General features: G+C 44.1%; 1 protein-coding gene across 1 annotated transcript in view; it reads right to left on the bottom strand.

Annotated features, from left to right (window-relative positions):
• Positions 1-1,524: 1,524 nt before the first annotated feature.
• The window catches only part of tanc1b (tetratricopeptide repeat, ankyrin repeat and coiled-coil containing 1b), a 105,025-nt gene continuing 90,839 nt past the window's right edge, over positions 1,525-15,710 (bottom strand). Inside the window, 11 exon segments of the mRNA XM_034232363.1 lie at positions 1,525-3,121; positions 3,216-3,316; positions 5,521-5,667; positions 6,313-6,404; positions 7,249-7,381; positions 8,533-8,708; positions 8,808-8,931; positions 9,716-9,849; positions 13,393-13,471; positions 14,148-14,333; positions 15,091-15,327. Of these exon segments, the coding sequence (XP_034088254.1) occupies positions 1,525-3,121; positions 3,216-3,316; positions 5,521-5,667; positions 6,313-6,404; positions 7,249-7,381; positions 8,533-8,708; positions 8,808-8,931; positions 9,716-9,849; positions 13,393-13,471; positions 14,148-14,333; positions 15,091-15,327 (3,006 nt within the window).

Below are 15,710 nucleotides of genomic sequence, written 5' to 3'. Positions count from 1 at the left end.
CCTGCAGTCGTATCATTTTCGATTTCGACGGTTGCATCATCTCTTGTTGTGCCTAAGATGAAAGACTAACATCCGTTAAAAAGAGGTTTGTTCTACATGTTCAATAATTCAATGCTGCATTAATATATGGTCAAAAGGTCACATGACATGAGCTATATGAAACACTAAAATCCAGTAATAAGCAAGGTGCCCAGTGTGAGTAATTACAATTCTGTATTGATTTGAATGAATGGGTCACATGACACGGAAGCTATTGAAAATAAATGAGACTTTTCACTAAAGTTAGCTTTAGTACCTGAAACTTTTGGGCAGTGATTTAATAAGTGTACAATGTGTATAGGCTTGCGATGATAATTAAATGTTCTATTAACTTAGGGCAGCCTCATGTTTTAAAATAACAGCCAGCAGACCAGTTGGTTTTTTCCTCAGTGAGTCTTTATTTCTCTCTCCCATGGTGGCTATGGCAGTAATGTTCTATAACAGTATGTGATCACAGCTAATAAAGCTCACAATACTGAAAACATGGCAACAACTGCATTGAACGTACATATTAAAATAGAGCTGATGGCACTGTGCCCCAAAACCACTTCTGTTTTTATAGATTTTTTTTACTCTGTAATATAAACTGCAATTGTAGCATACACTTAAACTCAACATTATTGAGAATCATTAAATGTCTTATTAGCTGTGCAAAAATAACTATATAAAATATATTGCTTTTACAATTAACCAAGCCATTGGCGCTGTAAATAAATTAAACTAGACAGCAACAACAAGCAGATACAGAAAGGATTTCCATGTTAATGGTGATTTATATAATGTACAAACACATTTAACAAATGCTTTTTTAGAACACCATTTAAACAACATTGTGCATAAAACTCAAAATACACAATTCTGAACTGGTCAATACACTTAACATAGATCTTCACTGAAAATAAGGAAAAATACATATTTATATAATATACACAAGAGGATCTAAAACATCCTTTGTAAAACACAGGAATGTCCGTCCTTTTCCACTTTCTGGCGCCGTCACTTAGGACTTCCTTATTTTTTGTCTCCCTCAGCATCATGGACGAAATGAACACAGATCAAACCTCATTAAACTCACTCAAATCTCTTTTGTAATAACATTAAGCTGTAACTGAATAGTGTTGAGTGGCCTAAGTGTGTATAAAGTGCTCACTGTCACTGTTGCGTTGATGAGGACTGTCCACCACATGTCCAAATACTTCCTTCAGTGCAATGTCTCCAGCTTGGCTGAATGACGGCAGACATGTTGTCATGTAACAGAAGCTGACAGCCACAAGCGGCAGGTTTGGGGGGGGGGGGGGGGGGATCTGGAGCATTTAGTACACTGCCTGCAGTCTGTATTCACACAGGAAAACAAACAGCTTGTACTTCTTACAACGCTTGAAGTGGGACTATTCTGCTGGGTGGTTGGTTAAAAAACAACACCTCCTTACTTTAGATTTTTGCTAGTGTGCGTTCAGGGCTGTACGAGAGATAAAACAAACATCTCTACACGTTCGACTCTATAAACGATCGCTTTGGTTTCATTGAAGCTACGTGAATGGCAGGATTATCTCGGTTGAGCCCCGGCTGCTTGGGCTTGCTGTCCATGAACGTGTGCGTCATCGCCAGCGCTGGCTTGGACTCTTTGTAACAGTTGGCGGCTTGGCAGAATTTCTCCGTGAATTCCTTGGCGTGCATGCCGTTCTGTAAGCTGCTCATTGCCATAGCCCCCTGAGGTGGCGGAGGTTTGTGCTGCTCCTGGTAAGTGCTCACTGTTTTGGCGTAAGGCGGATCACAGTCGACAGGCAGAAGGCCCATCGCCGACATGTTGTGACAAACCAGACCGTCAGAGGAGTGGTTGAGCCAGCTGCGGCCCACCGACTGCAGGCTGGGGTGACCCTGCAAGCTGTGCTGCTGCTGGAGCTGAAACTGCTGCTGCTGAAGCTGCTGCTGCTGGAGCTGCAGGAAGCGGGCCTTCTTGTCCATGACGCCCATGAAGGGTCTGGGTTTGGATGCGGAGCTGGCCTGCTGGCTGTGCTTGCTTTTCTCCGAGGTCTTCGTTCGGACGTCAGGCCCCAGTTTGCCGCTGTCCGACAGACTGCTGCTGGACGCCAGGCTGCTGGTGGAGCTGGACACTCGCATGCTGCTACCCCCCCCTCCCCCACACATCCCTTCCTTTCCTACATCTGTGTGGTTTCCCTGGGGGGCGGGGCCAGAGCAGGCCAACCCCTCCAGGGAGGAGGCAGAGTGGGCGGACAGGCGGTCCTGCCCCGGACCCCTGGAGCTGCTGCTGCAGGACGAGTAGGACGCCTGGGAGGAGTGGACGCTCTCCATCTCACAACTCTGACCCATGGAGGGGTGGGCGGCCGCCAGCGACTTTCTGTTCCCGTACACGGGCTCCTCAGCTGGGGGGGGCAGGGGGCTGATGTCGATGCCCGGGCCCGGCTTCAGCAGGCTGGACATGCGTCTGCTCGGTAAGGGACTGGAGGGGCCGTACTGAGATTTGGCCCCTGGGACCCGGCCCCCCACACCCCCTCCCGCTCCCGCTCCCTGCATGGAGCTCATGTGCTGGTTGGTCTTCACTATCTGGGCCTGCTTGGTGGGCTGCAGCACCAGACCCTGCTGGGCCTCCCGGTGCTCTCGGGGGTACCGGTGGGGGGGGAGCCTGCCGGGGCCCGGGGGGGAGCTGGGGCTCTGACTCTGGTGCCCCAAAATGTTGCTGACAGGCTCGGGGGGGAGGACCCTGTTGTAGGAATAACTGTTCTGGGACCAGCAGGCTTCAGCTGTCCTGTCGTGCAACGAGGCCTCCTCCTCCTCTTCCTCCTCTTCCTCCTCTTCCTCCTCCTCTTCCAGGATGCTTCTTTGTCCTTCCACGCTCCTGGCGAGGCTGTGCTCTGAGGGGTCCTCCTGCCGCTCGTCCTGCTCCTGGTCCGACTCGTGGCCCCCCGACGCCTGGCCTGAAGCTGCAGCGGGGCCCCCTTTAGTCTGAGTGCGCATCTGTTTGCACTCGTCCTCCACTCGGGCCAGCAGGCGGCGGATCTCCCGGTTATTGGGGCAGAGCTTGGCTGCTTCGTGAAGGTCAGCCATGGCCGCCGCAAACTGCCTGTGGATCGGAGAGAGAACGGAGGGAAACATTGTCACCAGATCCAGACTGCATCATTCAGCAGCAGGAACAACCGCAGGAGCTCAACAATTACCTGCTGCTTCTTTTAGCTCTGGCGCGGGCGTAGTAGGCCTCGTAGGATTTGGGTTTCAGCTCCAGCGCTTTTGTTGCAAACTCCTCAGCCATCCCAAAGTCCTACAGAAGGAACATCATCAAAACAGTTGATATTCAATGTGGTTGTTTCACATACATAAACATTTTTGAAATATGCAGGTTAGGCAATGTTTCCGTGTTGCTTGTTATATCGTATCTATTGTTTTGAGGACAGTATTTTGATGGCTGAATGTGACCAACACAACATCTCTCCAGCGGCTCTGCTCCGTGTGTTAAAGGTCCCATATCATGCTTTTCCGGTTATTCCCCGTCCTCTTGTGTGTTATGTAGCTTTGTATGCATGTAAACGGTCTGCAGAGTCAAACCCCTCAAAGTACACCCTGTAGCGAGTAAAACTCTAACACAGAAAATACCTCCCCAAAACGCCTCGTTGGAGATACGTCACTGTCCATTTGATTCTTCCGGATACATCATGATGTCATGTCGTCCCCGGAACCAAATGGACCAATCCGTGGAGCCGTTACGTTAAGCCCCCACTGATTGGTCCAAATTGACCAATCCACGGACTTCCTCACACACTCCGCTGATTTCTCCTCCCTGGCTGCAGGCTGATAACAGACAGTTGGGATCGCGGCGAAATTCTCTCTGCAGACCCATTCTCACAGCGTTTATCAACCTTTTTCTTACTCAATATCAAGCCACACTTATTGTTTTTACTTCGGCTGTGACTGTGTGTGCTCAGGGTGAGTTTGGCTGTGTTTCGCTGTGTATCGCTAAACAAGGAAATCACACCTCCACGGAGCTCAGCGCGATTCACAACGTCCCGACCAATCAGAGCACACTGTGCTCACAGGGAGGGCGGGGGCTGGAGCTATTGGAGCTACAACGAGCCGTTAAAGGCAGAGAGTGAAATTCAGTGAATACACGTAGTTTACAGAGATGCTGTTTGAGAAACCAATGTGAGTTTGGAAAATTGCACAATATAAATCTATTCTAGTAGACCTCAACAATGGAATTATGATCAGTAGAAATGGCCATGACATGGGACCTTTAAGTGATTAAATAACCTGCAGGCCCCCCAGGTGCTGTTCCTCTGGAAACACACAACAGATAACCTTCATGGTGGCCTTTTTGCTCGGATCTCCTGCTGGCTTGTGGCAGGTAATTACCTCACAGCAGGGTCGCTACAAGAGTCAAAAGTAAGACTTATGTAACCAAACTTTCATGAAGAGCTTTTCAGCAGAAACAACTATCCAGAAATAAAGAGAGAAAATATTAGAAATTAACTCTCTCCATGTTTGCTTCAGTCATTTTCTAAACGTCCAGTCCATCTCAAATAGTCATTTCATTCCTCATTCTGTCTGAACATTGGGGGAGAACTAACAGGAATGGTCTCGGCACAGTTAAACTCTGGAGTGAGCAGACAGGCTGGCACAGGCAGGATCTGAGATTGTTCCACAAGAAGATTTGAGGAGATTTGAGTGGACTGCCCAGTGTGCCTCCTTCCTGCTTCCATCTGAGCGCTATCAAGCTTCCCCTGCCCACACATGCTCTGATCATACCACATGCTACAGACCTAATCACACACTGTATCTTTTCCTTTAAAACAATTGAGGATTGTTCCCAGGCGCCGTCCATCCCTACCCAAATAACCATTTAATGGTGCCCTTTAATGTTCTGTAATCACTGACAAATAAAACTCCTGTTATTGAAACAGCTCATTTAAAACATTTAAAGGTCACCTATCGTGCAAAATCCACTTCTTCATGTCTTCTATACGTCAACATGTGTAAAGAGATTCTGAAAGTTTCAGACAGAAAGATTCGCTCACTTTTTGTCCTGATCCATTTCTATAAAAACCTGTCTGAAAATGAGCTGATCAGATTTTGGCCACTTTGTGATGTCATAACGATTCTTTGGCTTGTGTAACCTTTAGCCAATCAACAACCAAGGCAACACCCGCCCTCCTTATCACCTGAATCTCCTCAGATATGAGTTCTTTGTAACCAAATATCTCTCAGAGGGGCATGGGGAGGGGCTCCTTATTTTCATCTAAAGTAACAGACAGAGAATCAGCACTTTTGAAACAGGGCTGAAACAGAGGGGTTTATGGGATGCTACAATGAATGATCTGTTTGGTATTTGGAGGCCAAACAATTCAGAGACTTGTTTTGTATATATCTGAGACCTATAATAAAGTAATGAAAAACAGTATAATAGGAGACCTTTAAAGGAGAACGTTAAAAACACAGCACTGTCTGAGGAACAGAGAGTGAAGGACTTACATTGGTTTTTCTGCGACACCGGGAGAGATTGAGGTACAGAGAGACCCTCAGGTCTTTAAACGCCTTCAGGTCATCACCAAAGCCTTCTCTAGGAAACTTCCTCAGGGCGTACTGGTACCGCTGCGCCGCCTCCTTCATCTTCCCTTTCTGGAGGACACATGGAGGGCAGACATGCAGTGAGGAAGAGGACACAACCAGGAAGGAACATGTGGGGGAGAGAAGCAGGGCAAAGTTATTCAGCAGATACTCCAGCAATAACTGTTCTGAGGCCTGAGCCCTCCCCGCTAATCACACACACACACACACACACACACACACACACACACACACACACACACACACACACACACACACACACACACACACACACACACACACACACACACACACACACACACACACACACACACACACACACACACACACACACACACACACACACACACACACACACACACACACACACACACACACACACACACACACACACACTAATGTCGGACATCGATCATAGCTCCTTTGGTGAGTGGTGCGGAACACACACATCCATTTGTCTTCTGCACTTAACTGAGCCACAACACGAGTGTTATCACTTCATTGTTGGGCTGAGCAATATCATATTGTTTAGTGCTTTCCTTACTGCCAGTGGAAGAACACAGGAAATCATCTGATAATAACTCAGGCTATATCCACGTCTCTCAGTACAGCTGGTCTGTTTAACATACAGCATTTCATTATTAAAGGAGAGTGCTCTTTACTGTTGACAGAAAGTGATATCTTTGCCATGTGTACCTTGTAGAGCAGGTTTCCCTCCTCCATCAGCTTCTGGAGCAGGATGATCAGGATGTCGGGCTTTGAAGTAGCCATGGCCCAGGCGGCGTTCCCTGTGGGAGGAGAGGGGAGAGAGAGAAGTCCAGAGAGTTATTTTGTTGATACTGGCGGCAACAGGTGCACACTGTATTCTCTGGAAATTGGTACAAGGTAAAGTTACCTAAAGATTGTACCTGATCGATCGTAAGGTGACGTTCTGTAGCCTTAGTTTATTGAAGGCAGTTAAGAAAGAGTGAAGAGAAGAGAGGTCATGCAAAAGAATAGAGTAGTCATTTGTGGTGAAAGGAAAAAGAGTTACAACGAGTCAATAGTGTGTCACTCTACTTTAAATAGCCTTGTGTTTTCAGCAGTAAATGCATGCAGAGTGTAATAACTGTTCTGCCCACTACTCTTTTTTATTTTAGCAGAGTGCACTGGAGATAAGCCGCAGACACAGATAGCTCTGTGAATGTCATTTAGGTGATAAGTCACATTCTAAAATTAGCCAAGCAGCACATGAGGGAGAAGAGGAATGACACACACAGACATACCAGTAAAAGTACACACACACACACACACACACACACACACACACACACACACACACACACACACTGAGCAGCAGTGAGTGAAGAGCAGGAATGGAAACAGGGTTTTTCCACAGCATTCCAGAAAATGAGTCTGATCTTATTCTTAGTACCATGAGATGCTGAAACAAGCGCATCATGGAGGCAAAACTAAACTGCGACATGAAAGAACTCAGCGCACTACAGACAGTTTCTAAAGACCGCAGGAGTAACAGCTGACGACTGCGTGTAAGAAAACGACACACAACACGTCACGTACATACCCATACGTTTCTACATCTGCAGTAGCTTCTATATATAGGTCAGAGGAGAATAAAAACACAGTGCGTACCCAGCTTGGCTCCTTTCTTCAGCAGAGTCACCACCACCGAGGTGTTGCGACAGCCAATGGCGCGGTCCAGAGGCCTCATCCCGCTGTAGTCCACATGCTCTATCACTGCTCCTTTCTCCACCAGATACTGGACCTGCAGGAGAGCACCAACAGTTACAAACTCACTGGGTCCACAGTCATGAGCTGGACGAACGCAGAACGGTGTGTGTTCAATAACGGCCAAGGAATGCTCTTAGTTAAAGGCTAAATGAATGGTGGTGCTGAATTCTTTTAAAGGTCTCCTATTATACTGTTTTTCATTACTTTATTATAGGTCTCAGATATATACAAAACATGTCTCTGAAGTGTTTGGCTCCAAATACCAAACAGATCATGCATTGTAGCATCCCATAATCCCCTCTGTTTCAGCCCTGTTTCAAAAGTGCTGATTCTCTGTCTGTTACTTTAGATGAAAATAAGGAGCCCCTCCCCACGCCCCTCTGAGAGATATTTGGTTAAAAAGAACACAATGGTGCTCTAGGAGGAGATTCAGGTGATAAGGGGGGGGGGGGTTACCTTGGTTTGTGATTGGCTGATGCTTACACAAACCAAATAATCGTTATGACATCACAAAGTGGCCAAAATCTGATCAGCTCATTTTCAGACAGGTTTTTATAGAAATGGATCAGGACAAAAAGTGAGCGAATCTTTCTGTCTGAAACTTTCAGAATCTCTTTACACATGTTGACGTATAGAAGACATGAAGAAGTGGATTTTGCACAATAGGTGACCTTTAAATGTTTTAAATGAGCTGTTTCAATAACAGGAGTTTTATTTGTCAGTGATTACAGAACATTAAAGGGCACCATTAAATGGTTATTTGGGTAGGGATGGACGTCGCCTGGGAACAATCCTCAATTGTTTTAAAGGCAAAGATACAGTGTGTGATTAGGTCTGTAGCATGTGGTATGATCAGAGCATGTGTGGGCAGGGGAAGCTTGTTAGCGCTCAGATGGAAGCAGGAAGGAGGCACACTGGGCAGTCCACTCAAATCTCCTCAAATCTTCTTGTGGAACAATCTCAGATCCTGCCTGTGCCAGCCTGTCTGCTCACTCCAGAGTGTAACTGTGCCGAGATGATTCCTGTTAGTTCTCCCCCAATGTTCAGACAGAATGAGGAATGAAATGACTATTTGAGATGGACTGGACGTTTAGAAAATGACTGAAGCAAACATGGAGAGAGTTTGAAAAGAGAGGAAAAGTGGATTTTGCACAATAGGTGACCTCTAAAACAAACTTCACTTACAATCTCTGCGTCTCCGTAGAAGGCAGAGAGGTCCAGAGGAGTCCGCCCGTTTTTGTCCGTGTGGTCGATGACCGCCCCTTTCTCCACCAAAAACTGCACTACGTTCTTATGTCCTTTTAAACATGCCCAGCTCAGGGGGGTCAGTCCCTCCTTGTCCATCGAAGTCAAAGATGCACCTTCGAAAAGAACAATGGTCATTAAACACTTCATATCAACACACTGATGAACACATCCAGCACTGACTGCTCTGCGGCGGGGGGGTTGTTGCAGCTCACCTTTAGAAAGCAGAAACTCTACGGTGCTCAGGTGACCCTCGCAGGCTGCCACCATGAGGAGGGTCCTGCCCTGCTTGTCGCTGATGTTAATATCAGCACCGTGCTCCAACAGCAGCTCTGCAATCTGGGAAACAGAGGAGCGGTCAGAGAACAGACATCAATCACACCAAGGTGAACGGTGAACTGCTCATTAAGCAGGGACCAGGGCTTAGGGCTGAATGTACAACATGTATTTTGTATTGGTAGCTTCTATTGATATTTATAAATGAAGCTTTGAATGTCTTTTGCCAATTTGATGAAGTTATCGCTCTAAAAAAAAATAAAAACCTCAAACTAAATACTTAATTTGGAGTGAATCATTTGATTAAATAATGTAGTCTTTTTTTTTTTTAAATAAAAAAAATGTCATCAATGAATATGACTCATCAGTGTGTGTCTGTGCAGCAAGTGGGAGAGTGCACCATTTTGACCAAAGAGATCCTTTTGTATTTTAAAAAGGACACATTCCAACAAAAACGTTTTGAAGCATAAAAACATTTAAATCTCCAAAATGTTTATTTATTTTTTTACTTTTTTTTTTACAAATTAAGTATTTTAGACTTTACAAAGCTCTGGGGTTATTGGAAACGTTTTGATCACACTAGTTGTAAACAATCCATCAAAGATAACTAACCTAAAAAAAAAAGCATTTGAATGTTGTCAATGTTACAACTTTAAACTTTTCGGTACAGCCCTACCATAGATAGCTCTAAGGGCAGGACATTCAAACTACTCTGTGCAACGATAAAATAACACACACTGTTGACCAACACAAGATTCAGAGGAAGGTATGATTGTATATTGTGTGGTCGCCGTGGATACAGAGGGATGGGTTGTCCTGAACTAAACAGATGCTCAGCGTGTCTCACCTGCCAGTGTCCCTGTCTGACGGCGCAGAAAAGAGGAGACACCCCCCGCCGGTTGACCTGTTGCACCACCGCCCCCTGCTCCAACAGGAAGCCGGACACCTCCATCTTCCCCCGGCCTGCCGCTGCCGTCAGAGCTGAAGAAGAGAGGAATAAATGTTAATGTAGATACTTCCTTATCTAGATCTAAACAGAGGGAAAAACAACAGTAAGGTAAGGATAGAGCACAGTGGTAAGATAGTGGAAATCAAACCATCCCACTGAACAACAGGACACTGTACAGAAGATAAGTGATGTGCAGTAAACAGAGACTAACTCTGTTTATCAGTGGGTATTTAGAAACCCAAGTATGTGGAAAAGGAAAAGGCTTGGATACAAATAGAGTTCACAACCCCAGAATGCCTTCTATTCCTCAAAGACAAGCAGAGAAAAGCAGGCTTATGTTTGGTGCTAATTGAGTTTATAACAGACAATTATGTTATGCTTATTAAACTCATTAAATTCCAGCCTAAAGCTCCCCGGGCTTTCTACAGCGAGATGAGAATCCAGTCATTTAATGCATCAACAAACATTAGACAGTCAAACAGTTCTGTTAAACACCCATTCTTGTTTATATTTTGTATCTGTTGCCTAATCCGATTAAGTGGAATTAACTGTGTATCATTTATTTATATGAAGAAGGAATTAATATGTTGTGCTTGTGTTCTTGTCTGAAAACAAACACAGATTCTTAAGATGTTCATTCAACGGCTGCTGCTGATGTATGACAGCAGATGGGCCGGTCTTAAATGAGCGGCGTTTGTCAAAACGGAGTGAGATCCAGCGTACGAATCAGAACAGCTCTGCTCTCACATTCACCTCGGAGAGAGTTGAGGTGCCGTTGAGCATCCTTATCAGACTGAAACCATCCATCTGGATGAATAGTCATCAGAGCCAAACTACCACGCCCTCCATCTGCTCAAAATATGAATATATCCTCACTCACAGCGCAGGGAGCAGCTAAACTTATTTAGTTAGGGCTCCAGGGAGCAGCATTAGCAACACCTCCCATGAAGTCGGATTACACTGAACAAACTCTCAACAGCTGTGCAGTTTGAGCATGTTTGAACGCGGCGCCTGTTTCTACGTAACCAAGTGTATTCTTAAAAGCTCTTCATGTTAAGTGCCATTCCCATATTCTCACATGAAGTCAACATTATTTACGCGGATACCTTTCAGAGATGGAGAGCCCTTTTCTACCTGTGGTCATTTTAGTTTTTTTGCTGCTTTAATATGATGAAACTAAACCTTGCTTTTTTAAAATCTAATTAAAAGTTGTTATTAGCCTATTATTCGCAGCGTCTCAAATCTGATTGGCCTTCTCCTGTAGCCCACCTTTCAAGCTGATTTGACAGTGTAGTGAATATACTTTTTACCAGGAGTTGGGATCTTTTTCTTGCTAATTATAAGGTTTATATATTTTTTAGCTAATGTTATAATAAAATAAATAGATAACTTAATTGAGTATAATTTTATAATGTATGAATTTCAAAAGGTTCAATGGAATTCATTGAAGGCAGCACTAAGAAAACAAATATTATTTTTAGTAAAATAGCATTTTCCTTGCCTTCACAGACACACAATATAAAACATATATTTGTGTTGAGCACACAAGCAAACTTAGCCTTCACCTTTGTGAACAAATAGATATTTCACATTGAAAGAAAGGAATTAGTGAAATGAAATGCGCATGCGTGTTTGGACTTCCTGTCATGAAGCACAAGCGTTTGAATGAAGAATCTTATTTACAAAACAGAGATAAATAGTAAAGTGTGTAGGTTTCAAAGCAGGTGTTTGTCACTGTATGCGAGAATGAAGAGCATCCTTTCCCTAGAGACCTGGGCAAAGCCATAAATAGCTGCTCAGGTTTGCTCCTGCTGTGCTCTTATTATACTTGTGAAGAAAATAACAGCAGAGCCTTTTACAGAACATGTAGTCACCTATATTTAAACCATTATTAAGAAAGGAGCTGTGGGCAGCCACTGGCTACTTCATTTGTCATAAGATGCCATTCATATATTTACTTTAACAATGCCTAATAACATTTAATCTGTACATACCAGAGGGTCAACATAACAAAATGTATCATAAAATGACACATGATTTACAAAGGATTACACTTCTGCAACACCGCTATTTGTCAGGCTTTGCCTCGAGCCAACCCGACTGCTGGGTGTTCACAACGAAGAGAACGACTCTGTGCTGTTCAGTTATCGTTCTTTGCATAATGTAGGAAGAGTTTTGCATCCTAAGAGAGGATTTTAAAAGATGGAGCTTCCACGGAAGTGCATTTCAGTTGGCCTATTTGCATAGATATGTATTATTCCATTGAATTGTAAATATGGAATGCATCCACACAGAGACAGGTTGCTATCAGAGAGTTGTTTCAGACAACATCAAATATATGTTTGAAACAACAAGAAGGCCGGTGTTTCTTTTGTCCTTGAACACAGATTCATATCAGAGGAAACGGAGCAGCGGTTCCACAAAGGAATATTTCCGAAGGACGACTCTTTGTCCCAGGGCTGCAATACGGTCTGAAGTCCTGCAGTCATTTAGCCGCTCTGTGGTCAGCCTCTCCACTAATAGGCTGACCTACATTCCTGTAGCACCACACGTTTAGCACTAAATCCTGCTGGCTTAGACTGATACACAGAGAGACTATTATTTTAAATCTTTTTTTATATATTGTAGTATGATTGTTCACAAAAACCATCAAATATCCTCCTCAAAACAAAAAGGGTTTGATTTGGACATTTAAAGCTTTACAGTAGATCACTAAAATCTCACAATAAAAGCTCACATTGAAGATCAGAGGCAAACCTTTCAAAAGGGTCCAACATTTCAAAAACATTTACAAGAAATGCAGCAGCTCAGAAACGCGTGTGTGACGCTCGCACAATATAAATAAGAATGCTTTTTCCAATTATTTGCAGTACTTTATAGCTTGATCATTACTATATTTTACAACTACAAACAGTACATTTATCGATGTTGCCTGGAGTGTTTTCCTGACAGCAATTTCCTGCTTTTAACAGTATATTTTTCTCTGTCTTCAATCTCAAATGGCTTTGAGCAGACCATCAACAACACTCACCGTCTACAACAACTGATTGGCCAACTCTGTCTCTCTCTTCTATCATCATAAAGACTGAACCACAAACGTACCAATAGCTACCAATACTTCTCCTAAGAAACAAGGTCATCTTATATCAACATGTAAGTGGATTAAATGTAATTCTACACAACATTCCTAGTAAACCTACATGTGGCTGTCAATATATACAACAGATGGTGGAGTGACTTCAAAATGTCCAGTATCCTGTCCAAACATAGAGCACCGAGGGGATACTGTGGCTGAAATCCTGCGGCATATTGGAAAATCGTTGTCCAGAGGAAATGCTGTGTTGACTAAAGTAAGTAAAAACCCACATGAGCCACAATAAGTGATGCTTTTACCAGAATGTACAGCGCAGGAGACCAGCCGTACAAATGCACACACATTTGGGATGAACCACAAACATCAAACAGAGAGCATTACCGCGCACAAGAGAGACACGAGAGCTTCCGCTGCAGCATGCAATCACAGCGGAGGGGATTCCAGGGAGCCAAGTAATGCAAAAAGATGGATGGAAACATACCTGTCTCTCCCCACAGAGTGTCGTGGCTATCAATTTGCACAGCATGCTCATTATTCAACGCCAGCAAGCCTCTCACAACCTGCCAAAAAAAGAAACTTAGATTAATGGCATACTGTGTCAGCATAAGATATTAAATAAACCTTGACATTTCAGAGTAACAACACATTTGGATACATTGCTGGCAGAGCAAATTCTTATAATTGAATTACAGCAGACTTCAAGAACACTTTCTCCCTGAACTACTGCGTGAGGTGAGTCCAATCTGATTAATACTTTGACTTTAACAATGTCTCCTTCCTCATTTGGGTTGACAGCTTAGCTTGAGCCGGGCTTCAGGTTCCCACTAATGAGGAAGACAGAATAAACCTTGAGCCTGAATCGCACCTGGGCGTTCCAAAGGCACTGCGCTGAGATCCATCCCTGAATTCTGCAGACATACAAGGCTGAAGAACACTTCAAACCTTTAGCCTTCATCACTGAGAAGAACATGTGCTCAGGTTAAAGCACTCTCTGCTATCTGGAATATTTTGAGGAAGAATGTTGTAAAAAAACAGAGGCAAGAATGGTTGTTGTGCTAAGCCGTTTCTGGTTAATAATGGTACTGTGAACCTCGAATACTAAATTGTATCAAACTGACTTTAGTGTGTTTTCCATTACAAGTTGAGAGTACTTGTTTATTATTGTACTCCCAGGTTTGGTGAGCTGTTGAGGATGAATTGTGTGTAAAGTAAAACATGTGCATGTGTGAGTCGAACCTGTGTGTGCCCCATGCTAGATGCTGCTATCAAAGCCTGCTGCAGAGCTTTGTTCTTCAGAGCGCAGTCCTGCTGCGGCCCCTCCTCGCTCCAGTCCAGCTCCAGCAGGTACTGGATGATCTCTGGGTGGCCCCGCAGAGCCGCATGCACCAGGGCACACTGCCCGCTCTTATCTACATGATCAACCTGGAGGGAAGACAACGTGGTTCGTTTTATTGCACTGAAACACAGTGCAGCATGTCTGCGCCGAAAGACAGTTTTAAGGACCACAAGTTTGATAATACCAACTCCTCCTTTTTAATGGTCTCCAATTATACTGTTTTTCATTGATATATTATAGGTCTCAGATATATACAAAACATGTCTGAGTGTTTGGCTCCAAATACCAAACAGATCATTGTAGCATCCCATAATCCCCTCTGTTTCAGCCCTGTTTCAAAAGTGCTGATTCTCTGTCTGTTACTTCAGATGAAAATAAGGAGCCCCTCCCCACGCCCCTCTGAGAGATATTTGGTTAAAAAGAACACAATGGTGCTTTAGGTGATAAGGGGGGGGGGGGTTACCTTGGTTGGTTATTGGCTAATGGTTACACAACCCAAAAAATCGTTATGACTTCATAACAGATGGCAGATACTGTAGCAGATGGAAATGAGCTATTAGCTATAATCTGGTATATTTCATATGTTCTCTTTTCTGAAATGAATGTATTTGTATGCATGGTCCTTGTTGAAATAAATACATCATAATAATAAAGTGGCCAAAAACTGACCAGCTCATTTTCAGACAGGTTTTTATATAAATGGATCAGGACAAAAAGTGAGCGAATCTTTTTTCCTGAAACTTTCAGAATCTCTTTACACAGAGGGGACACATGTTGATGTATAAAAGACATAACAAAGTGCATTTTGCATGATAGGTCCCCTTTAAACTAGTGACTCCTCACCTTTCCCCCCCTCTTGCAGAGCAGCATGACTATTCCCAGGTGTCCTGCGGCGGCTGAGAAGCTGAGTGGGTTCATGCCGTTCTCAGACACCACGTCCACGCTGGCCCCAAACTCCAGCAGCAGGGAGGCGATCTCCTGGTGCCCGAGGTGGCACTGCACGCAGAGAACTGGAGCGTTGTTCAACACTTCTGTACGGTAGTTCACGTTAGCCCCACCTAGCATCAGCAGACGGCTCACCTGATTGAACAAATGAAATGCAAACACAGACAGCTGGTGGTCAAAGAGTTACCGTCCGTGCAAACAATTTCATTTTATTGCCTTTATAAACCCTCTTATGTAAGAGACAATAACATATGTATTATATTGTTCCCTTTCAACTGAATTACAGAGCAGTGTAATTGCCATAGTGTGGAAACAAAAGACAAACATCAAAATGCTGTCATGCTGCAATTTCAAAGAAAAAATCTGGTTGTATTTATACAAGTCAAGTACATTTTATTTACATGTGTACTGCTCATTAACAGAAATGTGCCTCACAGGGCTTAACAATCCGGAGAGCTCACGACACCCTCTGTCTTTAGACCCTCACTAGCCCTTTACAGTATGGAGGAACAAATGGA

Source organism: Gymnodraco acuticeps, unplaced genomic scaffold (genome assembly GCF_902827175.1).
Source record: "Gymnodraco acuticeps unplaced genomic scaffold, fGymAcu1.1, whole genome shotgun sequence".
Lineage (NCBI taxonomy): Eukaryota > Metazoa > Chordata > Actinopteri > Perciformes > Bathydraconidae > Gymnodraco > Gymnodraco acuticeps.
Note: the sequence above shows the minus strand (reverse complement) of the source record. Positions and strands in the feature narration are given on the sequence as shown.